The following is a 26,028-nucleotide window of genomic DNA, read 5'->3' on the forward strand; positions in this document are numbered from 1 at the left end:
AGTGCCCTCCCAGCCTGAGCTTTTTCATAGGGCTGTGGGGATGACACCAAAACTCATGAATGAGGAACTGGTGTGCAATGAACGGCATATGCTGGCAACAGCTGTCTTTTATTACACATTATCTAATATGAGAAATCTAGGTTTAGCAGTTTTTGGCAGGGCTGCAAACTACACATTCAATTACATCTGCTGAGTAGACAAAGCTCCTTAACCCCTTGCTAGCCTCTAAAATAAAGATGCCTGCGGTAGGGCTGAGGATCCGTCTCTTTTGGTTTTAGTCAGATGACTTAAAAGATTAGACATCGAGGTTAAAAATGTAATTTTTGCTGCTATGCAATGATTCACAATGCCCCTCTTTAGTGGGAAACCAAGACCAAATACTTCAGCTGTCAGTCTGCAAAAACTAGGAATAATCTGCCGCAGAGCCAGACAGACAGCCCTGCAGAGGAGCTTGTAGTTCCATACTGTAGCCACTTCTGCTGCTAAGTAACAGCCTGTTACTTCCTGCCCCCACTGTGTACTCATTTCCTGAAACTGTTGCGGGTCGGGGAGGGGAGGATACCTATTCACAGACGAGGTATTTTTGTCTTTGTTGTTTGTTTCAAAAGTCCCTAAATTATGTGCTCTGCTCCCTTTCCAGTCCCCTGCCTCATTCTCCCCAATTCTTCCACGAACACAACGTTTTTTTTTCTTTTCCTTTTTAAGTCAGGAGCCTTAGGATAGCAGGGATCCACAGAAATATTCTAAGATTAGCAAAATAACAGAGCTGAACTCAAGTTTTTAACTTTAAGTGCCCTTAAGGAACCCAAATAGAATGTTGCGGCTTCTCGGGAAAGTCTCATTGTGGGCCCATGAACCTCTTTTTCAAGAAAATATTTTTGGATATTGTCTCTAAGCATATCACGGTATGGATTAGAGAATACTTCTCCAATTCTTTTGTAGTGAAATTAACAGTTTTCTACTAAAAGTATGCATTAAATGATCAAAATATCTTGCCGTCAGGAACACTTGGGAGTTTTGGTAACGGATGGGTGTGTAGCCAGAAATAATGTAAAAGCTCCTGAAGGGCAGAACCCATCCCAGAAATACATGCCTTACCGGGTTTAGCACAATATTCTGTACCTGAACTTATAAGTGAAATAACCCTTCCAGAAGTTGTCTATTTAGTAATAATTCGATAACCAAAAGAAAACCAGGCAGAGAGTCTGTCTATGGTCCCACTAATGCACATTCAGGCTTCTGCCTCTGTTTGTCAGGTTTTCACTATAGCATTCAGTGAAAACTACTTTCCAACGACAACCTACTACCCTTGGGAGAGTGGGTGTAAAGTCCAATGGCTACTCCTTTAGCATTGTCACATTCATCAAGATGACGTTACTTCGTCCTGTCTCCTTCCTACAGCGTTTTCCATTGTAGAGATTTTTTTTTCTAAAACCATGTTCAGAAGTAAGAGCCATACTGAGAGTGTGTCACCTCCTAAAAATAAAGGTATTGAGATCATATAAACACACAGAAATCTGTTTTTAAATAATGTTGAGTATAAACACCCTGGCTAACCAGATAGGGCTTTGCAGAAAGCAAAGCCAATGATAACAAGAAGTATGAATTGTTGACGTCAGCCCTGAAAGGGTTGAAAATAACAGTGGGCAGAGAAACACCAGCTTGTGGGATTGCCTCACAGGGATCTTGTTGCCTGCAGTTCAGTCAGTGCCAAATAGGTGATTATTCTCTAAAAAACCAGTGAAGGGAAATGAACATCATTCGGAAAATTCTGAACTGTTGGGATAAACTTGCATCAAGCCTCACTGATGATAATTGTACAGAATCAGAAGTATCGTATACAAGATGTTTTGTTTTGTCTTTTTTTTTTCTTAAGTAAAACTCACAACCGTAAGAAAAAGCTGTTTGAATAGGAAAAGTCTTACCGTGGGAAAGAATATGAGAAAAGGGAAAAGAGAAGAACTAAAAAAGATGAGAACATATGAATAAAATAACTGGTGTGGAAATGTGTGTGTACGTGTAGCTTTATACAGATTATACACACACACACACACACACACATACACACTCATGTACATCTCATATGCCTACATCCCTCTCATTATCTTCTGCCAATAGCCTTCTACTGATTCCTCTTTTTAATTCATGCTACCTTCACTCAGGCTTAAAACCAGATGTGTCTCCTCCTTCTTCACTGCCTTCACAGCCAAGCCTTTGAGTCTCTTCTCCATTCCTTCGAATCTTCTTTCTCCAACTACAAAAGTTGCTCCCTCACTGCCAGTCTCTACCCACTTACCGACAAGCACGTTTCCCGACTAAGGTTCCTAAAACCTTCTACTCAATCATGCTCAGTTGTTTCCCTGTGCTGGTCGAATTACTACTTCCTCAGGGGAAGTGTCCAAGTGTTGTGTAAAGCAGCCCAGCTCTGAGGTCTCCCCTCCCCTCCCACACAGACTCTCATCAGGTCCACCTAACACAGTAATGTGTTGTTACTTAAACCGCCCTAAGAGCCCCAAGATCTGTGCTGTGGCATTTTAATTATTCCTTTGCTCTAGAATACCCTTCAGTATCTGGAATATCTATCCTTCAAGGTTGTATTCAAAGACATGTACTTGGATTAGAGCAGGTATGTTATTTTACGTTGTATAACGCCTATTGGTTCTGCCTACTCAATTGTAAACCCTATAAGGCCAGGAAAAAGTGTCCTTCTCATCTTTGTACACCCTACACTGCTGTACATATGAAAAGTGAATAGAGATTTTGGTACTTCCCACAGTTGCTTTAGTTTCAGACAGTAAATTGATAAGAATATTCATTATTATGTTAAAAAATGTCATAAAGGCACTTTTGGATTGAAAAGGATCAATCATCCAAACCACGACAAATTATTCCCTTATCTTCATTGTGAAAAATACCAAGGAATCAGCTATGTACATCACTGAAAAAAGATCACGACTCTCCCACTATGCTGTAAATCTCTAATCCTGAAATTAGAAGGCTTAAGAGGAACATATGATGTGCATACAAGATTTAAGGGCAAAAATTCATGCTTTAAAGCAATTCTTAATATTTTCTGTATTCAGATATGTATGTGCGGCATTATAGCAAGTTATTTAACCAAAATCTGAAGAGGTGTTTTGGTTTAAATTTTTTTTACTAGCTGGAAATAGAAAAATGAAAAAAAAAAACTCACAATAAATCCAGTTGTACATGGATTTTTTTCCAAATGAGTTTTCCTCTCTAGGGAAATACTTTTCAATAAAAATTAAAATAACAGCATATTTATTGAGCACATACTACATGTCAGTCACTCTGTTAAGCCCTGTACATTTCCTCACTTAAGCCGCAGAAGAGCTCCACTGGATGGTTCTATTATTATCTTCATTTTAGAAAAAACAAAACTGAATCTTCGAGAAGAAAGTGACTCTACTCAAGATTCCACAGCTAGTAAGTGGTGGATCTTGCACTCATTTATCCCGTTAAGAGTCTTAATTCCCAATAGTGTGAGGTATGTGCCAGTGCCCCAGAACTGAAGATAATTTAGTCAATAAAATTTGCCCTAAAAAAAGTATTCTCATTGGATTACGAACTGAAATGACTATCAAGGACTGGGAGAGAGGCTGGGAGGGAAGGAATCAATGGGAGACATTGGAAAAAGGAAAAAGGAACAATAACTCTCAAACTGGTTGTGTCTACATACACCTTCTTCTTCAAGTTGATGTGCTCAATGATTTTTATTTTACCTGAGCACCTCTTCCAGTGAGAAAAACAATCTTCTTTTAACTTTTGCCTTAAAAATGTTGTCTTATAGTCTTAAATCTTAAATTAAGATTTAAGGATTAGTGCAGGAGCTGTCTGGGCTCCTCACCTCCTTCCTCACCCATAGTCTGAGCCACTAATTCCAAAGCAGCTAAAATAACATTTTTAATATGCAGTCAGACAAACATATCACTCTGCTCTAAGAGAACATGAACACTCTAAAAGGTACAAAATAGCAATCATACCTGCTTTCTTCCCCGAGGCAAAGTAGCCACAGTATCTGCCAGCATTTGAAGCCTTCTATTATCATCCATGGGAAAGCTGCCTGTGAGTGTGGGGTAAGAGCTGTACGCTGGACCAGCGCAGTACTCCACGAAATTGCCATTGCTGCTCTGTTGCATGAGCCTTTGTAAAGACATTGTGAATAAAGATTACTCCAGCTAGCACATGGTTGAGTGGCCTTGCAGGCTGGGGGAAGCTAAAAGTATAACCCTCTGACAAGTAATCAAAAGTAGCAAAGCAGAAAGAGCCCATGTGACTTCTGTGGTTTGAGGTACTTGCTACACAAACCCTATCTTGCAGTTCACTCCCATTTCTCAGTGCTCTTTTCTTTAAGCCCCTGGGAAAACCTAAAGCTAGCTTATACCATTAAAATAAGTCGACTTATTTTTTTTTCTCCTTCAAACAGCCAGAACTCTTATGCTTTCATGTTCTATGGCAAGTTGTGTTCAAAACACCATCTGCCTTTTTTTTTCAAAGGAAAAAGAAAAACTTCCCCAAATTCTGTCATTTGTTTGCCATCCACTAGCCTACTTAATATGGTCAGTACAATGTAAAAGTCAGGACGTGCGGACATTGAGTTCTTGTGAATTTAAGCAAGACTTACAGGATCCAGTCATAAGGTCCTCTCACGAAGTCCTTGGAATGTACTTTCCCAAAGTACATCTTAGCTCATTAATGGTCATCAAAAAGACATTATATCTGCCACGTGGTCTGTGACCATTCAGCATTCTTCTGGTTGCCCTTCCACTACTTTGTCCTCACTAAAATTATCCATCACCTTTACAAAGAACAATGGGAGGGGAAGACCAGCCCATTTAGAGCACAAAGTTGGCCATATCTTAGACTGGACTTTGTCACAGCATCAGCAAGTGGTCCCAGGGGAGGCATGAGGAGGGCATGAAAGTAATAGGCAGACCAAGGTGGCACAAGAATGTTGCCAGTTGGTCCCTGCCTATGCATATGGGCCAAGGGTACCATCATGAATTACTCAAGATCACAGATGCTTTTATGGGCTGGGGGGTGGGGGGATTGGGGACATGCAGTTTTAAGAGACTTGATTTTAGAGAAGGAGCAGTGTATATAAGTAGAAGGAAGATTCAAAACAAAAATCAAAATGAGAAGTTTTGCATAGTATAAAAATTCAATTGTCATTTTCAAAATCATTTGGAAAGTCAATAGTAGAATTTTAGAGACAGAAAGTCTTTGAACTAAAATGGAAGTCAATGTGAATTCAGCTCAAGCAGAACCTGCCAAATGTAAATTGTAAAAATCTTCTGAGTTAACAGTGCTTCAAGAGATGGAGCCACCTCAGAAATTTTTAAAACCCTATCACAGCATGACTCATTACCATTGGAATTGGATAATGACATGAACAAAATGATGTCTCCAAAAACATAAAAAGATCTAAATCAGGGATTACAAACACATATGCCGTCTGGGTTCAGGTAGGTAAAATAATATAACATATATGTGTAAAACAAAAGGGAGTGCTAGAGACTTTGGCAACTAAAAATATGGTCAGTTATAAAGACATTTATGTAATGTGTGCGTGTGTGTGTGTGTGTGTGTGTGTGTGTGTGAGAGAGAGAGAGAGAGAGAGAGAGAGAGAGATTGATTTTAAAAACATCTCCAGGCTGCTATAAGGTACATGACTTAAATCAACACTGTTACTTGAGGACAGCAGTCTACCTGTCCTCTGGGAATTTTATAAAATTAGGGAAATATTTTAATATTTCAAAATACCAAATGGAAATTACGTATTTGCCTGATATAAGGCCACTAGGCCAACAAACAACCAAGTTTTACAGATGGATGCTAAAATTGTATCAATTTAGTTGTGTGATACTAATCTTAAGCTAATATAAATTATAGAAATCTATTATTAAATTAAGAAATTGGAAAATAAATTATTTTTTTACTTAATTTATGAAATGTGTTTAACAAGTAGAATATTTCAAATCATGAGATCCATGGCTGTAAAACTGGGGTCAAAGGCAAGTTTGACATTCAGCCAGTACATACTGGTATGGTCACACTTGTTAATTACATATTTATGACTTGGTCTATTTTGATTGGTCAGTTCCCTGTTCTGATTGTCAGGACCTGTGTCATACTAGTTATTAAATATTTTTAATAACATCCCTGATCAAAAGTATCCTTTGTGACAAAATGTGGGGAAAAACTAATCTTTCCATACAAATGTGACTTCAACCCTCAAACCTTGATTTACAAAGGTGTTCTACTATATACAACTTCTCTTTTCTATAGAATTTACCTTAAGACAAATATAATAGCCTGAAGCTGTCTTCCCCTTCATCATCCCCTTTATTTTATAATAAAATGAAGCCAGATCAAGCTATCTACCTACTCAAATGATTTCAGGAGCCTGAAGCTGTCTTCCCCTTCATCATCCCCTTTATTTTATAATAAAATGAAACCAGATCAAGCTATCTACCTGCTCAAAAGATTTCAGGAGTCCCTCATTGTCCATAAAATAAAATTAAAAGTAAAATTAAATTAAAGAATTTCAAGTTCTTACCTAACTTCATCTCTGAAATGTCATATCCCTTTTTTTAGAGACATCAATGGTTTAATGGATGGAGGATCTTACACGTCTGAAGCAAGGTCCTGGAGCAATACCCCACTGTGTGCTGCAGACGGAGGGCAGGATGTGGTATCTGCCTTCGCTCTCATATCACTTTTTTCAGATCATTCTTTTAAGACTTAATATTTTATTGTTAGATTATAGTTAATTGTACACAAGTCTGTTTCTACACTAATTTCCTCTAATTACCTTGAGCACAAGGCCCATCTCTTATCTTTAAATTTACACTCATGTCCTATATCTATAGGTGTTCAGTAAATGTTTGTTAAGAAAAAGAAAAAGGTAGAGCAGTAGATATTTAACAAAATGAATTCAACAATATTGTTCTAAAACATCAAAGAAGAAAAACTAAACTGGCAGAAAATTTTTGTGCTATTAACCCATATTCCAAAGTGCTATAGTCTTCTATAAGAGTGATCTGAAAGATGTGGACAGAATCTTTTACAGCAGTCAAAGTAGTCAAAAAATCATGAGATTAGATCCAGGTTATTTTATCAGTGCTATACAAAAATTTCAAGATAAATACAAATTTTATATTAATTGTCCCAGAGCATAAAACAAGATGCATTCTCTAAAGCTAATTAATCTGATCCTAAACTATATATAGAGGGAAAAAAGGAAGGAAGGAAGGAGTGAAGAAAGGAAGGAAGGAAGGAAAGAAGGGAGGGAAGAAATTAAGCTAATTAAGCTAATCTCACTTATTAATTCTGATACAATTAAAATATCAAATTGAGTCCAATAGTGTATTAAAAATAATACCTCTCAACGAAGTAGGATGTACCCCAGGAATACAAGGATACTTCAACTTTAGGATATAAAATACTAACAGAAGTCACTAAATCTCTGGATGAAAGAAGAAATTCAATGCAATAGACACCGACACTAGCGTGATTCATCTTTGCTTTGAAAAATCCTAAATAAATGAGGAATAGAAGGAAAACTTTCTTAACATAATGAAGGGTATCTACCAGAAACACCCACAAAATATCATCTTCAATGTTGAAATGTGTTTCCATTACAGTGAGAAGGAAAGCAGAGATGACAATAGCCCTCACCACTGATCACTGTTGTTCGTATCACAGATAGGAGGTATAGAATTTGTAAAGAAAGAGACAAAACTATAAGGTTTGTTGGTGATATGGTTGCATAACTAGAATATCCAAGACAATCCACTGAAGAACAGACTTAATAAGATAGTTTTCCTAGATGTAAGATTCAAAGGGTAACATATAAAAAGAAATAAATTTCTCATACAGCAGCAGTGGATGATATGAACTGGTAATATCGGAGGAAAGAAACACTATCAAAATAGCCAAAAATTCATAAAACAGGAATGAACTTAGCAAGCATTTTTAAGATTTTATGAAGAACATTATAAAGTCCAGAGTAAGGGAAAAAATACCATGTTCCCATATGAGAAGAGTCCTTCTTGTAAAGATGTCTATTGTCCCCAAAGTTTCTAAAATATTCAATGTACTGAATTCAAAATCCACACAGGTTTTGTTTGTTTGCTTGCTTGTTTATAAAATTTGACATACATTCTTACACTCATCTGAAAGAGAAAGTGCACAAGACGAGCTAAGAAAAATTTGAAAATAATAATGGTAGGGGATAGAGGTAAGGATGAGCATTGAGAAAATTACCCTACTTGGGTATCAGAAAATATTACAAGAGTTAGGACTGTACGGTCAAATAGAATAGGTCAATGAAAAGAATACTGACAAATCAAATATTGTCAATGAATAGAGAATCCCAAAACATATCCATGCATATTCAGAAATTTACCATATCATTAACTTATTTTAATTCATTAGGAAAAGAATAACCCCTTCAATAAATGGGTTGGTACCCGTGTGGAAACAATTAAGTTATAGTCTTTTATTACATTATAATAATAAATTCCAGATGGCTTAAGGAGTTAAGTATAAAAATAATTTTAAATATTCAAAATAATAGCAAAAATATAGAGTATTTTAGTAAGATTAGATTGGGAATGGTTTTCCTAACAACACAGAAAAGTCCAGAGAGCATTAGCAACATAAATATTAAAAACTTCCATTCAAAAAAAAAAAAAAACTTCCTTTCAGTGGAAGCTATAATATACATAGGTTAAAGCTAAATGACAACAAGAAATTATTTGTGATACATAATTGATTAAAGGCCATAATACATAAGGAATACTTTATTCTTTGAAGAAAAGTATTTTTGGATGATTAAAGGCTCTGAACAGATAATTTACAGAGAAAGCTCAAATCATCAATGTACTTATTACAGGATGTTCAAACTTACTAGTAATCAGGAAAGTAAAACTTGAAACAACAGTTAGGTTGGTAACTAACTGTTGCCCACCAAAAAATGAACAAAAAATAAAAACTGGTGATATCCAGTACTGGTGAAGTTACAAGTAAATGGGCTTTTAGCACTTTGTAGGAATATAAATCAATAAAACTTTATTAGTGGGGTAATTTGACAGTATTGAAATTTAAAAATGCATTCCAGGAATTCTACTTTTAAGAATTTATCCGACAGAGGTACTCTTACATGTGCAGAAAACAAGTATGTTTCTTGTGACATTGTTTGAAATTGTGAAAAATTGAAGTTTTAAATGTATATCAGTTGAGAAGTAGCTACATAACTTATGATAATTTAATTCAATGGAATGCTCGGGACCCACTGGAAAGTATAAAATCAACAATTACGTGCATGAAGATTTTTAAGACAGATAAAGTAGGGGAAAAGATAGAACAATGTGCACGATATGTTCTCATTTATTCTTTTTTCTTAAAGAAAGAGCATGTATCTATATGTACAGTGACACATACAGACATAAAAAAGACTACATAATATGGATGGTTCCCCACGTAAGATGGTCTGACTTAGGATTTTTCAAATTTACCTTGGTGTGAAAGTGGCGTTCAGTAGAAACCATACTTTGAATTATGAATTTTGATCTTTTTTCAGGCTAGCAACATGGGGGAAGATACTCATGATGCTGGGCTGGGCAGCGAGCAACCCCTCCCAGTCAACCACCTGATCACGAGGGTAAACAAACGATACACTTTACAACCATTCTGTTTTTCAGTACAGTATTCAATAAATTACATGAGATATGCAGCACTTTATTATAAAATAGACTTTGTGTTAAATGATTTTGTCCAACTATAGGCTAATGTAACTGTTCTGAGCACATTTAAGGTAGGCTGGGCTCAGCTATGATGTCCGGTAGGCTAGATGTATCAAATGCATTTTCAACTTACAATATTTTCAGTCTATCTGGACGTAACCGCATTGTAAGTCGAGGAAGATCTGTATATACTAATCTGTTAACAGTGGTTACCTCTGGAGAACGAGTTGAAGGAGAAAGTGGGAAGGGTTGTGAAGGAAGACTTTCAAATTTTGTTCTATTATATATATGGTTTGAACCTTTTTAAATAAGTATGCATTCTTATACTAGTTGGTCAACTTTTAAAATATTAATAACTCACAGAGAAATTTTAAAAGCCAATCACATTTTGCTGATAATACCTTATGATTTTCTAGGTCTTCATACCGTTTATGCTTACTGATAAGAATTATTGGTCTATCTACTGAATGTTTGCCATTTGTTTATAGGCTAAAATTTTATTTTGCTTAATGGGATTTTTTAGGTAATTCTTTCATATTTCTTTATCATTTTCTTCCAGCCAAGCAAAATTCCTCCTCAAAAAGGACTGCTGAAGTCTCCACGAAATAGTACAGTAAAGGAGAGTAATGCAATCACGCCGCTAATTCTTATAGAAGCAAAGGGCATTGGTTTGTCCTATTGAAATCCGTGGTTCTCAAATGGCAGTTATCAACTGCCTAAGAGTTCTCATTAGTCATTATTACCTCCACCCTCCCCCACTGCATACACACAGTTCCATTTGAAAATCTAAATCTTTTATCAAAATTCAGGGTAAAGAGGTGACAGTGTTCCTTCCTCTTCCTTTAACTAGCACCCGGCGTCACACTCAGGGTTCAGCTTTTACATAACTTGCTCAATGGGAGTGGGCAGAGCCACCCCACAGAACTGAGAAGGGCTTTAGTGCTTTAGAAAGTAGCTTCTTAGAAAGCAAGAAACCTGTTTGGGACTGGAATTTTGTGTAATACTTGGAACAACAAAATACTTACTTGAGATGTACGTAAATTCCCCCTGGCCTTTGAATAAAATCCAAACTTTTTTTTTTTTTTTTTCTTTGCTAACACAGTGTTTTGCTTTTTTTTTTTTAAATATTTATTTATTTATTTATGGCTGTACTGGGTCTTCGTTTCTGTGCGAGGGCTTTCTCTAGTTGTGGCAAGTGGGGACCACTCTTCATCACAGTGCGCGGGCCTCTCACTATCGCGGCCTCTCTTGTTGCGGAGCACAGGCTCCAGTCGCGCAGGCTCAGTAATTGTGGCTCACGGGCCCAGCCGCTCCGCGGCATGTGGGCTCTTCCCAGACCAGGGCTCGAACCCGTGTCCCCTGCATTGGCAGGCAGATTCTCAACCACTGCGCCACCAGGGAAGCCCCAAAATCCAAACTTTTTAGCCTGTCATTTAAGGTCATGTATGCTCTTGTAGATCCTATGGCGTCATATGAGACCACATCCTGGTCACACTGGCCTTCCTTCTAACCCTCCAACAGAAGCAGTTTCTCCTCAGGGCTTTTGTACTCACTCTTCCTTCTGCCTGAATCACTGCTCTCCCCACCAGTCTTCATTTGTCTTGTTTTCTCTCTCTCTTTCTCAGCCTCTCTCGTCAAATCTCAGCTCAAATGCTATCTACTAGAGAGGCCCCAAATATTCCTAACTGAATGGATAAAGGTGTTAAACAGGCTGCATCCAAACGGAACAGCTCCAAAGAGAGCTTTCACCCTGGAGTTCTCTAAGTAGACACCCCTCCAATCTGCTCACCCCCCAGAGCTGCCTGGATCGGCCCTGCCACCTGTTGGAGACTTGCCTTTGACAATAGCAAGAGAATCAGCAGAGAAGGGCCAGCAGGAAGCAGCTTAATGGAATGCTCCTCACCTTCCCCGTTTTTGTTTTCAGAGTCTAGAAAGGTGGCAGGGGCGGGTAGCGGGAAATGTGTGTGCACCAGAAGGAAGTACAGAAGAGCAATAAGGTAACTTCTTAGAACATCAGAATCCCCTACTTTCTTTCTATCCCTGTCTAATTACAATTTCAGAAAACGATATGCAATCTCAATTTCTTTGATATTCAAATGTAACACAGGGAAGAAGAGTATAGTAGTCACTTCTATGTATAACGTAGCACAGAGACTAACAGTGGGCATCAGTAAGTATTTCTTAACTTTACTGAGTTAAAATAATAAAGCCAAACAAATATAGCACAAGGTAGTAAGTGTAGGAGATAAACCACTAACAATACATCTTTCTTTGGTAATCACAGTGTTTGTTAGAATAGAATCAACTATATATAGAACTGAAACTATATATATATTCTGGAAGTCATCAGAAGATACCAGCTGAACTTACAGAATGTTAGACTGGAGGGAACCTCAGAGCCATCTCATCGAACTCCCTTAATTCTCAGATTAAAAAAATAATGCCTAGAAAATGTAAGTCTTGCCAAAGAGACACAGTAATTTAATGGCAGAACTATGGCTGGACTACTTGGTCTCCTTCAACTCAATTCTACAAATATTTATTGAGAATATAGTCATAGTAACAGCTAGGCAATGTGCTAAAGAGTTTAATCCCATAAAACAATGAGAATAGTATTATATTTCTCATTCTTTTCCAGATGAGGATACTGAGGCTAAAACACCTGCCTAACATTACACAGCTGGTACATAGGAGAGCTGGGATTAGAACCCACCTCATCCATTTCCAACGACAAGGTTAACCACTATGCAAAACTGCCTTCCCCAGATTGTGCTAACACTGTACGGATGAGCCAGGTACGACCCCTGCCCTCATGGAGATCAGAATCTGGTAGGAAAGATAGAGAAAAAAAATGTCTCAGTGTGATAGCAATTAAAACAGTGATTCTACCAACCAGTCTGAATTTACCAGAGAACAAAACAGTACTCCCTCTACTATAGTTCAACTCATACCCCTAAGAATTTTACAATCTAGATAAAAGGTTATTATCTGTACAGAATTAACCATAATAAAAAGGAAAAGTGCCAATTATTGCTTACTATCTTATAGGTTAAATTGTATCTCCCCAAATGATATGTTGAAGTCTTAACCCTTGGTATCTGTGAGTGTCACTCATTTTAGAAATAGGGTCTCTGCAGATGTCATCAGGTTAAGATGGGGTCTTAGGGTGGCCCTAATCTGGTATGACTGGTGTCCTTATAAGAAGAGAAAAATGCCATGTTAAAAACAGACACACAGGAAGAACACAACGTGATGTCAGAGGCAGAGTTTGGATTGTAGGCTTTACAGGTGTAAACTAAGGAACACCAACTATCAACGGCCACCACCAGAAACCGGCAAGAGGCAAGGAAGTATTCTACCCAGAGTCTTAGATGGAACATGGCCCCATGACAGCTTGATTTCAGACTTCTAGCCTCTGCAACTGCGAGGGAAAAAATTCTGTTGTTTTAAGGCACTAGATTTGTGATAATTTGTCACGGTAACTAGGAAATTCATACGCTAGGAAACACATACACTCTCTATTCTTCCTTACATTTAGAGATATTATGACAATATTAAAAGTGCAATGTGCTGTCAATCTCAAGAACAGATAGGTGATTGTTCAGCACCTCATTGGCCAGGATATTAACTCAAAACACAGTGGAAGTTCTTTGAAATAACCAGTATTGAAATTTAATATACAAATATATGACAAAGAATTGTGCTGAATTCAGAAATAGTGACACCTTCTCTTTAGCCAAGCACTGTGGACATTCTATCTCACTAATAAGCTGCAGAGTGGGGGGTCAGAAAGGTTGTGAAATGAATGATTTAACCTAAGATAGTTGGACAGCTGGCCTAGTTCCCAAAAGAGAAGTCTGGGAAATTTTCCATGAAATCCTGACACTGTTTCAAGAGGCAGCAGCTAGGACAGCTCCCTCCTCATCAGTGGAAAAGTACAGAAGTTACTGTCTCCTGACCAAGCACCTGACTATGTTGTCCTGCCTGTGTCAGCCAGAAACTGGTCCATTTTTCTTGTTGGGCAAGGATACTATCTTCTACTTAATAAGGAGTACTTATTTCCAGTGTTGAGCAAACCCATCAATTACAGTATGTAGACCCATTTACACCTCTGAATGTAAAGAGGGGATTGTTGATGTAAAACCAGTAAAAGGAAAAGAGGTCTGAGGAAAAGGCAGTAGCAATGATCTAAGCTCCAGAAGATCTTGCTTCCTTCTCTAGCTCCACCATCTATCAGCCCTGGGGCTTGCTTAGGCAAAGTTAGTACCAATGTGGGGTACGTTTCCCCATATACCCAATGCAGGGAGAAATGCCACATCAATCTGAGGATCAAAATAAATGACATAGGGAATGAAAAAGATCTTTGAGAATGTAAAGTCCTATAACAATTTAAGGGTTTTAAATGTCCCCTGGAGGCTGCTCGAATTTGACACACAACCTACCCTCCTCTGGTACCGTATTTCTAAAGACCATTACACACATTGATTCTATTACACACACTGATTCTATTACACACATCAAAAGGGAGGTGGCAGAGTGTTCCAAATCCAGAGAATGCCATAACATTAGCTACAGAGTAAACTTCAGACTCCATCACATAGTTTACAGTACCTTCCCTAACCCGTGTCCAGCATTCTTTCACAGCTGTATATTCCTGTGTGTGCCCTTACAAGCACACTGCTTATGAAAGGAATAAGGCCATCTGGTTCAGCTTGAGCTCTTAGACCCCTGGGCAAGTTAATAAACTGACCTGGTCTCACTGTCCTTAGCTATAAAATGGGATCAATCATTCTACATATCACTAAATAAAGTATAACAGGACCTAGCACATAGTAACTGCTCAATAAATGTTTCCTGTAATCATTGTTATTATTATTATTCACACTTTTCCCTGCAACTACCCTGGACTGCTGTGCTCCCTGAATATGCATGGTTCTTTCCAACATAACCTTTGTTCATAACACATGGTTCACCTGGATTCATTTATTTCACCTCTATCTGTAGAAATCCTACCCATTCTCCCAGGCCAAGTTTAAATGCTACATCCTTCATGAAGCCTTGCCTGATATCCCCAAGCAGATATGAGCATCACCTCCCCAGAACAACCGAAGTACATCTAAAGGACCTCTCTTATGATAAATCACACTTTGCCCTGTGAAAATTATGTGCACCTGCCTTTCTTCTGTAATAACTTGTAAGCCCCCAGTCCTACCCCAAGACAGAGTTTCTTTCTCATTCCTCTTTGTATCCCTCCTGCCCTTAGAAGAGTGACTTTCTCATAAGAGCTGCTGGGTACGCATTTGATGAATACATCCATAATCTCCCCAAAGCTCTGGCAGTTGATTTATTCTCCTAGTGATTCTTTTCTTTGGGCAATGTAGGTATTTGATGAATAATATTTACTGTGTGCTTAATACTTAATGTAAATTATATTTACTGGGTAGTTTGGCTTAATTATAATGAGAATGAAGTAATTTGGCAGTTTGAAAGGAAAAATCCAATACAGTAATAATATATATTTTTAAACTTTATTTCTATTATGAAAAGTTGCCATCAATTGCAGTATTCACCATTGATTTACTAACTACCTTTCAAGGAAAACTTTCACATTAAATGTGCCCATAGATGGTAAGAAGCATCTTAATTTCAGAAATGTAAAGGGTAAAGTAGAGGTGCAACAACATGAAGAAGTGCAGTCAGGGCTCTTTTCTCCGAATACATATTCCCCTCCGTACCCCAAGATGTACACACATTAAACTAGACTCACCCAGTCAGCCCTGTAGAGCAGAACACAGCCTAGTATCTCATTTATCTCAGACTTTTCTTTTTCTATTGATTGGACCTCACGTTTTGTCCTTCTGCCTCTAGAATGTCTAACATCTGTCTCCTCCTTTCCATGACCACCTGCTGCTTCCAAGCTGAGGCCCTGGGTTCAGTCCTCAACACATACAATAGCAGGCAACGGGTCTCCCAATACAGAGTCTCCCAAACCTAACTATTACTATCTAATCATGTCCTACCCCATGCCTACTGAATTAAGTTTAGACTTCTTAGCCTTGTATTAAAAGTTACCCACAGTCTAATTCTTACCTAATGTTCCAGTCTTAAATTTTAATCTAAATAAATTGACTTAGAGGTGCCAAGATATAATAGCCTTCCTCCTGAGAACATACCTAGCATTGTCATACCTCTGCATCTTTTTTTAAACTATTCCCTCTTCCTAAAACTCCCTTCTATTCATTGAAATCCCCTCTGCTATTAAGAGCTGAGTTCAAATTCCACCTCCCCTGTGAAGTATTCCCTTTTGACAGCAGCCAAAATATCTCATTACCACTACTGAACTCCCATAAAATTTAGTATCTGCCCCATTCACATAACCCTTGGTACATCACCATATAACCCAGTTATTTACTTGCATGGCCATTCTCCTATTAGGACAGGAACCCCAATTTATATCTATTTGTGACCCTCACAGACTTGAACATCTTGGTTTAGTAAAAATTGGATTAACGTATGTCAAATAAGTAAGATTTTTGGAACAGGTAATTTCGTTGATTAGATGTCACATGGCGGTTTCTGAGATGACACGGAGGGAGTCAGACCGAATAAAAATTACTGAAATTAAGAATTTTATTTCAAGCTATTTCGCACGCTCACTCGGTGGGACACTCAGAAGCGTGGTAAAGGTACACACCAGACATGTTTAGAATGCACTAAAAGGTGAAATAGCCACTGTCCCGACCAATTTGTGTTTTTTAGACCAAGTAGAACAAGTGCAAAGTGGAAATTATAAAACGTTAGTTTCAGAGTCAGAGAGGGGGGAAACCAGGGTGTAAGTAATCTACAAAATACCTGTATTTTGCATTAGCGGTGTCAGGAAAAATGTATCATCACCATTTTACAGGAAAGAGAGAAGCAAGGAAAAATAATGCCATTTTGCAGGAAGAGAAAAGGAAGCACTTTATGTCTTTCTCGCTAGTGGTATGACTTCAGCAGATAAGCTCTGTGACACAGAGAATTTCAGCACCGCCCTTCTCCATAAGACTGGAGAGGAATAAAAATGAAGTCTGTGTAAGAGATGCATCTGGAGAGAGACAGTAATTACTGGCCAGGACTGTTTAAAATTCTCGGTAGGACCTCAAAGAAACACAGTGAACATGGCTGAGCAATGGAAGGAAAGCATACCAACTGCTTGGAGGGAGGAACAAAGAGAGGAAAATATAACCCTGGCTTCCAGCTACAAGCTAAAAAACTGAATGAAGGAAAAGCCAGATTGTATCGATCTGTCACTCCTATCCATGATGTGATATTCAACTCCACCATACGTGTATAAGATGTACTTCCCCTCCCTGGTAAGAAGATTGTTAACATTTCCTAGTCTTTCTCATGCTGCTGCATTTCGTCTCCCTAAATAATACCTATCATAAGGGCCAAGTGTGTTTATGTCACATATTTTGTCTTACACACCTGGCAAAAATTCTGTACATATTACATACCGATACAGAACCAAGTAGGGAATGTTTCCTTCCCTCTTGACTCCAGAAAACAGACCCAAGATTTCACTCCCAGAACCAAGGGTTGTAAGGTGTTTTTTTGCCAGGCTACTGACTCCCATCTTTCCCTGGCTTTGAGAGTCAATTTACTAACTAGCTTTTAAAGTAGATTTTTCAAAATAGATGTTTTTGAAATATCCTTTCTAAAATGCAGGGATAGGGACTTCCTTCGTGGTGCAGTGGTTAGGAATCTGCCTGCTAATGCAGGGGACGTGGGTTCGAGCCCTGGTCCAGGATGATCCCACATGCCGTGGAGCAACTAAGCCCGTGTGCCACAACTACTGAGCCTGCGCTCTAGAGCTGGCAAGCCACAACTACTGAGCCCACGTGCCACAACTACTGAAGCCCACGCGCCTAGAGCCCGTGCTCTGCAACAAGAGAGGCCACGACAATGAGAAGCCCAAGCACCGCAACAAAGAGTAGCCCCCGCTCGCCACAACTAGAGGAAGCCCGCGAGCAGCAATGAAGACCCAATGCAGCCAAAAATAAAAATAAAATAAATAAATTTTTTTTTTTAATTAAAAAGAATTAGCCAGGTACCTTTAAAAAGATAAAATAAAATGCAGGGATAACATGAGCAATGGTGTTCACTACGATTAACTGATTCGTTTTCCAATTACTGCTAACCGATGACTATTTTTCAAAGGGTAGAAATTCCCTTAAATAGTAAAGAGTTCACAAGTGCATAGCAATATTGATTTGTCACTCTCCACTGAACCCGTTGCTTGCTGTTTGCTATCCTTTGCTTAATGGTTTGGCTTTTGAAACATGGCTCACTCTTTCAAGCAACTGGAACAAAAACCCCCTAAATTAGTGAACTCTCCAGGAAAAAGAGTATACTTATCCGCAATGCTGGGTAGGGGGGTTGGGTAGGGACACACTAGGAAGTAAAACAGCCTTTGTCATTTTCAGGTGAACCGCCTTGCCCTAGTGTGACTTCCCCTTTCCTCCACTTTTGGAATGCGATTTCCCTAGAGGCAGGAATCATGTCATGGAAACTTTAGACTGCATGGGACTTTGAAGATTGTCTAGTCCTTGCTCAACAAACCCTGAACCCCTCTTTGTCATTCTCCAAGGAAGAAGTAGTTAGTTATTTACTCGATTCCATGGGCTTGTGAAGGTTTTAGGTGTGGAGAGGAATGCAGTTCTGCTATTTTGCTTTTAAGTACTGAAAGTCTGTTAGTTTTATTTAATTTTGTGATTGCCTTTCTTTTTATTTCCTTTTTTAGCCCCACGTTTTTTTTTTTTTGCTGAAACTCTAACACAGTTTGCAAAGACACACACAAAACTGGCATGCAAACCAGGTTTGAAAAAAAGTAGGGCAGGCTGGGAGGAAACAAGTAGACTCCCCAGAAGAAATTGTACTTGGCATTAATTTTTCTATTTACATTCTTTTTTTTCTTTTTTACAGCTGGTATTTGAACTGCTAAGAATAAGCAAGACACAATGGGCTTTACAAAGGGAAGGAAAGAAGATAAACATTGAACCCAAATGCCAACATCATAGATTAAATAAAATTTCCCCCAATTCTATGAACGTTTCATCCCTAGCTTTAAAAGTGCAGTATTTTTTTTTCTTACCAAGGTTAACACCATACACTCTGTACATTTCTTCTTGTTCCACATATCTGGTAGATGAGAAGCCATTATAAAGTTTGAGCTGGAGAGACCTTAAAAATTAACCAATGCCCTCATTGACTAATATAGACAGTTCGATGCAAAGAGGTAAACCGACTTGGGTCATTGGGAGCAGCTGTAGAACAAGGCAAAGGTCTCCTACCTCAAAGAGCAATGCTCTTCCTGCCAAACCACACTACCTTTTACTGGAAGATCATCATTAGAACCCACTTTGCCGTTTTCTCACCTTTCTTCATAAATCCAAATTCTCAATCATTTTTATGGTCTTTCAACTAATCTGTAAAATTTCAACATGGCACAGGTAATTTTGCAATAAAATACAAAATAATCAGTTCATTTTGTTGTAATGGTATCAAAAGTTCCAGCTCTCTAAACTTACTATCTTTCTATTCCTCCTAGTAAAAATAATTCTTTGCTGCTATTTTCTGACTTTAGACCAAATTCTCATACATATTTCTGTTTTTGCTCTTTTCCTACTCTTTTTCATGTGCTACAGATCAGATTGCTAAGATTTCTGAAGCCTGACACAAGAATCGTTTAGTACTCAATCCTGCTGCCTACTGCCTGTCATCCATCCATCAATTCAAAAATGAATATGTAGGAATGTATTTCACAGTCTTGGCAGGACAAATTTTTTAAAGACTCTTACTGATTTACAACATTATACTAAATTGCTAGAAATATACTCTGACAAAAAATAACTCTCAATACTAAAACATAATTATAGGAAAGCAAAAAAAAAAAAAAAAAAAAAACCTGGAAAAAAGTCCAAGATAAAACAACTCTAAATGAAACTGCTTTTCTTTTTACTTATTCTTCTAAATTAAATAAATCTAAGACTTTTTTTTGTCCTTGATTATTTAAGGTAGAAAGAAAAGGAGATAGAATACAGATTCAATCATGGTAACTGGAATTTCATTAGAAAATAAAATTAATATGTTAAAGCAAAAAAATCCATTGTACTAAAATATGCACCCTGAATTAGCATGACCTTTTTTCATGGGAAGGAAAAATATCATGGATATAAGGAATCTCACTCTCTAATAAATATTCTATCCACTGAGCCCTTTCTGTCTCAGGTGGAAAGCTAAGGAGATGCAAAGTTAATTTAATATACACATAATAAAGTTTTTAAAATACATGTGGACATTGTCACAGACTTTTTGTTCAATATCAGTGTACGTAAGAATAAGAATTTGGGGTAGTCATTGCGAAAACATCCTAAGTGTGCTGCCTAGAAAAAGTATGCCTTTTTTCCTCTGGAAGAATAAAATGGGAAGAAAGAAGAAGAAAGAAAAGCATAGGGGAAGGAGGAGAGAAAAAAAGGAGAAGAAGAAAGAAAATCAGCAGGGGGAAGAGAAGGTTGAAGACTCTTCCTGAGTTATGGTGAAGACTTTCTCAGCAGGACAAAGATGATCCTATTTGACTCCCAAACTCTTTTTTAACTTCAAAATTCATGTCTTTTTGTCCAACTGTCCCTTCACATCACCTTTCTATCCACAATGAAGTTCACCTACAATCTCAAAATCAACAAGTATGATTGGAGTATGAAACATCCTTGGCATAATCCCATTCCTCTGCTTCATTTATAGACAAAGAAACTTAGGTAGAAACAGGGTATTCAGTTTGCCCAAGAACACATAGAAACCTATTCTAAATAAGTTAGAAGAAATAAGTTAATTCCAAAACAGAATTACTCTGGGCAGGAGGTGGTGGGATGGTCCTTTAGATCAGTTTACCAAAAAATTTATAACTGAATATTTAGAAAAGATATATTGTCTGTCCTCAAGTGTTCCATCCCATGTATATGAAGACACTAAGTTGAAGGACTCAGAATGACCTTTTATTAAAAGTTGTCACAGGAGTATATCTTCCTGGTCCTTGAGGTTCTTAACCAGAAGAGTTGGAGCTGAACTAGTTGGTGAAAAAGCAAACTTCCTTCACTGAGTTTATTTCATGTAGAAGAAACTTCAATATGGAAAGTAACTTTAGAATAAAGAAAACCCCAATTTTAGTCTTTCATAGGTTGTGGATATCTGGGAGGTGATTCAGAGAAGAAATCAGGAAGAAGCTAAGACCTTAATGACAGGGTTTGGATAAAGCATGATAGATAAATGACTTGATATCAGTCTTTTGATTATCTAAAAGAGGACATGACTGACGTCCTCAGATATCCCAGTAAGAACAACCTGGTCATTACTCTTCAGATGATTACTTGAGGTGGTACTTTCCAGAAAAGAAGACCATTTGACATTAGCATGTATTGTCAAGGGAATTTGTGAAGTGTCTTTTTCCTAAGTTCTACAAAGTTAGGCAAGACATCTGGGGAAGAGGGTTGGATGAAACCCAGTGACTACATATAAGAACTGAGCATGTGGGACTTCCCTCGTGGTCCAGTGGTTAGGATTCGGTGCTTTCACTGCCGTGGCCCAGGTTCAGTCCCTGGTCGGGAAATTAAGATTCTGCATGCTGTGTGGCACGGCCAAAAAAAAAAAAGAACTGAGCATGGAAGAAGTGAGTATCATCAAGCACCCATCTAACCCTAAGAAATCAAGCAAATGACCAAGAATGTGGAAAAAAGAAAATATATCCTATTCTCTAAAAACAAAAACAAAACACCATAAAACAACAACAAAAAAATAAACAAAATCAGGAGGTAAAAAGGAAATTGCCTTAGTCTGTCTCCTAGCATTTGCAGAAGAGAACACGCTGTTTGCATCTACAAGGACTGAAAGATACTATCAAAACTTATCAGTTTATGGGGTCATATTTCCTGCCAGACTAACCTAATTGTCTTTAACTCACTTTTAATCTGAGTGGGTGTGGTGAGAACTGCTGATGTTGCTTAACAGCACTTGGTGTTGGTGTTAAATATAGAAAATTCACAAAAAGATTCTTATCTACAGAAGAATGGAAAACATTGTTACACATGATGAAAGAGTCGGAGAGAAAGGAAGTTGGGAAACGTCCCCCATCCTGCCACACATTTCATCTATGAACAAAGCTCTGACTGGCCTCAAAGGAAGCTCTGTGCCAAAAAGAAATAGTTGAATATGTAGTGGGGACTGAAAATCAGATCCATTATGAATAACATTACCAAAATATATATGTATGTATTACCTGAAGGTATGGTGGAAAAATGACACACTTCAAAACTGAAAACAGGATAACTAAATATTGTTGAGGTGCAAAGAGAATCAATTCTGAACATTATAACATTTAATATAACAGAAAAAAGATTTGAAACAAAAAATCACAAGAAAGAGCTTTTCTTTAAAAATAGCAGTTTTAAGACTTTAACATGCAATTTTCTGTGACCCTAATTCTCATACTAGCCTACACATCAGTTGGCTCTTGTTAGTATAGTTGAAGATGGAAAGACACGTTAGAGGTTCTCTCTTCTCATAAACCTACCACATGACAGAGCTCACCTCTAAAAACAGATGAAGAAAACAAAGGCATAAGGCATATATAGCAAAGTATTTAAAGACTCCCCATGTCAGCATATTGGGTAAACAACCACTGGCATTACTTATAATTGGAGTTACTGTCTACGAGAGTTGTTAGAGTTGATAAACTTTAACACATAAGAATAACCACTGTACATCCAATTTTTGAGGAAACAACCCTATCGTCCTTGGGCAAGTATATCTCTTTGATATCCTTTAATAAATCACATTGAAAATTTTTGGTTTAGAAAATATAATCATGGTAATTAGACACCAAAACCAATCATACAATTTCTTTACATACCCCTTGCTTTACACTCTTTACATACAGAAAAACTGGAGTTAATGGTCTGAATTAGATGTAACTTTTACCCAGACAGAATCTGTGAAAATTCGATTCAAAACAACAAATTTTAGCAAAGGTCTACTACCTACCTGGCTCTAAGCTAAGGGAAAGCAATGCTGAAGTTATTAAAACCTCATCTCAGCCCTGCATGAGCCTACAGTCTGGTAAGAAATCAACATGCCCACTTCCATAGCTTACAAGACAGAAAATGATACAAAGCACTTCAAGAAGACAGAAGAGAAAGAGTAATTTCTTCTTGAGGTGGCATAGGAGTTGCCATTGAAGGACAAAGAGAAATTTAAAGAATCAGTATAATTCCAATAGTGAGATGTGGTGGCCAGGAAAGAATCAACATTTCCCATGTGAATGTGCTTATTAAGGAGAGCCATTAAGAGAAAACACAGAGAGAGAACTGATCAGAGATTGGTAATGAGACTGGTGTTTCAGGACTGTGGGATGCTTAGTAAGGGATAACTACCATGCACTTTATTAGGGCTGGATGGGTAAGGCCCCTTGTCTATTATACCAAATAATTTGAACTTGATTCAACAATCAAAGGGGAAGAAATAGAGTTACAGATGTAGAAAACAAACTTATGGTTACCAGGGGATAAGGGGGCAGGGGGAGGGATAAATTAGGAGATTGGGATTGACATATACACACTACTATATATAAAATAGATAACTAATAAGGACCTACTGTAGAGCACAGGGAACTCTACTCAATACTCTGTAATGGCCTATATGGGAAAAGAATCTACAAAAGAGTAGATATATGTATATGTATGACTGATTTGCTTTGTTGTGCACCGGAAACTAACACATTATAAATCAACTATACTCAAATAAAAATTTAAAAAAAAAATCAAAGGGGAATCACTTTTTTTTTGGCCTCTCCACGTGGCTTGTGGGATCTTAGTTCTCCAACCAGGGATTGAACCCGGGGCCACAGCAATGAAAGCGCCGAGTTCTAACCACTGGACCACCAGGGAACGCTGAAGGGAATCACTCATTTTTTGAGGAGAGGCATAAGTTAACTAAATAGGAATTTTAGGAAAATTGACTTGGCATTGGGTTATAAGAGAATTGAAGGGAGAAAGCTAAAGACCAGTTCAGTTAATGCCATAATCTTAGAAACAGGCAATAAAGGCTTGAACTAGATCAGTGCCAGTGGGGGAAAACGGGAAAGAGTAGAAGCCAGAAGCACTGGAGAGGAATAAGCAATAGGACTTTGTGCCTCCTGGATATGAGGAGCAATAGAGGGAGAGGATGACTGAACCATCCTGGGGAACAGGAAGGATGATGGGCAGTGATGACGAGGAGCCTAATGATTTTGCTCCATCTTTTGATCTGAATTTCACTGCCACCACTCCAGTCAAGATCCAGCAAACTGTGCTCAACCTCTGACGTCCAAAAATTAAAATCACACTGGGAAATCTAATTCTCTCTTTAGCCCACACTACAGAAGCCATTTTCAATGGCAACTCAACAAGTGTCAAGATTCTGTAGCTTTCCAAAAACAGTAATTCTGAAAGCCACACTAAATGTACACCTTGAACTCGACTAGATAATTTTGTCTGACCATCCCTTTAGACCAATGTCCAATCAGAGAATCTGACTTGAGTATCAAGAGGCTGTCGTGAAATTCATGTTTCAGTTGCTTTCTCTTCCTATATCAGGCAACCCCCAGTGGTTACCAAGAGGTTATGCTCTACCAAAGAATTTTATCAATAGGGGAAGAACTTGGTCAGTGATAGGTAGGCAGCTGGAGGTTGGCCTTTAATGACCTATTCAAAAGCAATGGTTTAAAGTAGTTTAAATGTTAAAAATAATAATAAAGCATAAGCCACCACCTGACCTCCCCTCTTAGCACTAAATTAAAGGGAGGATGGAGTCAAGCAATACTCAGGATAGCCACTTGGGTGGAGATGTCAGTAGGTAACATGACAGAAAACTTCTACAGGTAGCCAGACGTATTTAGCCAAAGACGTTGACCTTGTCTGTCTGATAGTTTTCCAAATACACTTAATTGTGAGTACAACAAGCTTTTTTTCCATTGTATTTCTGGTTCTAAGCCCTTGCATCATCACTGAACCTTAATGACTGCTTGTTCCAACTCTATCGAAGCCAAAATGGGAAGAAGAGCAGAGCCCTTGGAGCTTGCATGCCCCAGTTAAGACTCCTCTCAGGGAAGACCACAAGTATGTGCATTACAGTTGTACGTGTGCATGTGGTGGGGGTCAGAGATTATTCCTAGGGGCCAAGTTGGTCTGAGCTAGGTGTCAGTTCAAACGACACCAAGAGAGAACTAATATGTCAATTTCCAGAGAGCAGGGGAGGTTGAGAGCTGAGTGAGGAAACCAAGTGTGAGAAGATGAAGGGTAGTTCAGAGGAGATGACGGAGAAACAAAGACAAAATAACATGTAACAAGAATGGGTTCTGAAACAAATTCTGTGAACAAGGGCATCCATCCTATCTCCACCTCTCTCTTTTGCACAGCTTACTTTGCTTGGCTTGGTCAAGAAACGTGTTTTTCAAAACCAGACCTCAGCTGGTGTTACAGACTAGTTTCAGTACCAGAAGGCCAACATAGATACTGTCAGTGCTCTGATAGTCACCTATAATATTTATCCCCCCCAAGGCTAAGACTAAATAAGACACAGCCTTCACACTTGGCTCTCATCTTTCCTACCCAGAGTTTCACCTTCATACTAATTTAACCACTGCCAAACATGCAAAACTTTTGAGCAGTGCAGGTGAGCTTCACTAGAAAGGGGCAGGGCTTTACGCGCTGACCGTGGTTCCTAGAGGATGCACAGTTTCAGTGCATCTGTTCACATGAAACTGAGCCTAGCACTGGCCCCTCTTTCCCCTTCACAATCAAAATGGCACTTCTCAGAAACCTCCTGGACAAAGAAGACAGCTCAAAGGCATCTACTAGCTACCCCAAGGGAATCATTTCATAAGCACCTTTCCTAGTAACCCCTAGCAATTGTCCCTTGTGAGATCTTATACCCTTTTGAGATAATGGACAGCATATTCGCAAGCATGAGCCACCACCTCCCCTCCCTTGTTAGCCCAGAACAGTGCAAAGAGCTGCCTCCTCCCAATCTGGATTCAACAATTCTATCTCCTAGACATTAATTGAGAACCTACTGTATACACATATAGGAAATAAACGTCTGGACAATAGAGCGATGGATCTAAAATAAAAAGATACTTGTAACAAGTTGTATTTTCCAAAGATGGCCTCACCCATATAGCTTATCCCAC

At 38.2% G+C, this 26,028-nt stretch overlaps 1 protein-coding gene across 5 annotated transcripts in view; it reads right to left on the reverse strand.

The window, feature by feature from the left end:
* CYTIP (cytohesin 1 interacting protein) overlaps positions 1–26,028 on the reverse strand; it is a 66,050-nt gene that overhangs the window by 25,185 nt on the left and 14,837 nt on the right. For 3 of the 5 annotated variants that reach the window (XM_059927913.1, XM_059927914.1, XM_059927915.1), the window contains one exon: positions 4,005–4,164. The exons of 1 other annotated variant lie outside the window; for it this stretch is intronic. In XM_059927913.1, the coding sequence (XP_059783896.1) occupies positions 4,005–4,164 (160 nt within the window). Of the gene's footprint in view, positions 1–4,004; positions 4,179–26,028 lie in introns of those variants that run through there. One more of the 5 variants, XM_059927912.1, reaches the window with a different exon arrangement.

The sequence above is a fragment of the Balaenoptera ricei genome, chromosome 7 (assembly GCF_028023285.1).
Source record: "Balaenoptera ricei isolate mBalRic1 chromosome 7, mBalRic1.hap2, whole genome shotgun sequence".
Taxonomy (NCBI): Eukaryota; Metazoa; Chordata; class Mammalia; order Artiodactyla; family Balaenopteridae; genus Balaenoptera; species Balaenoptera ricei.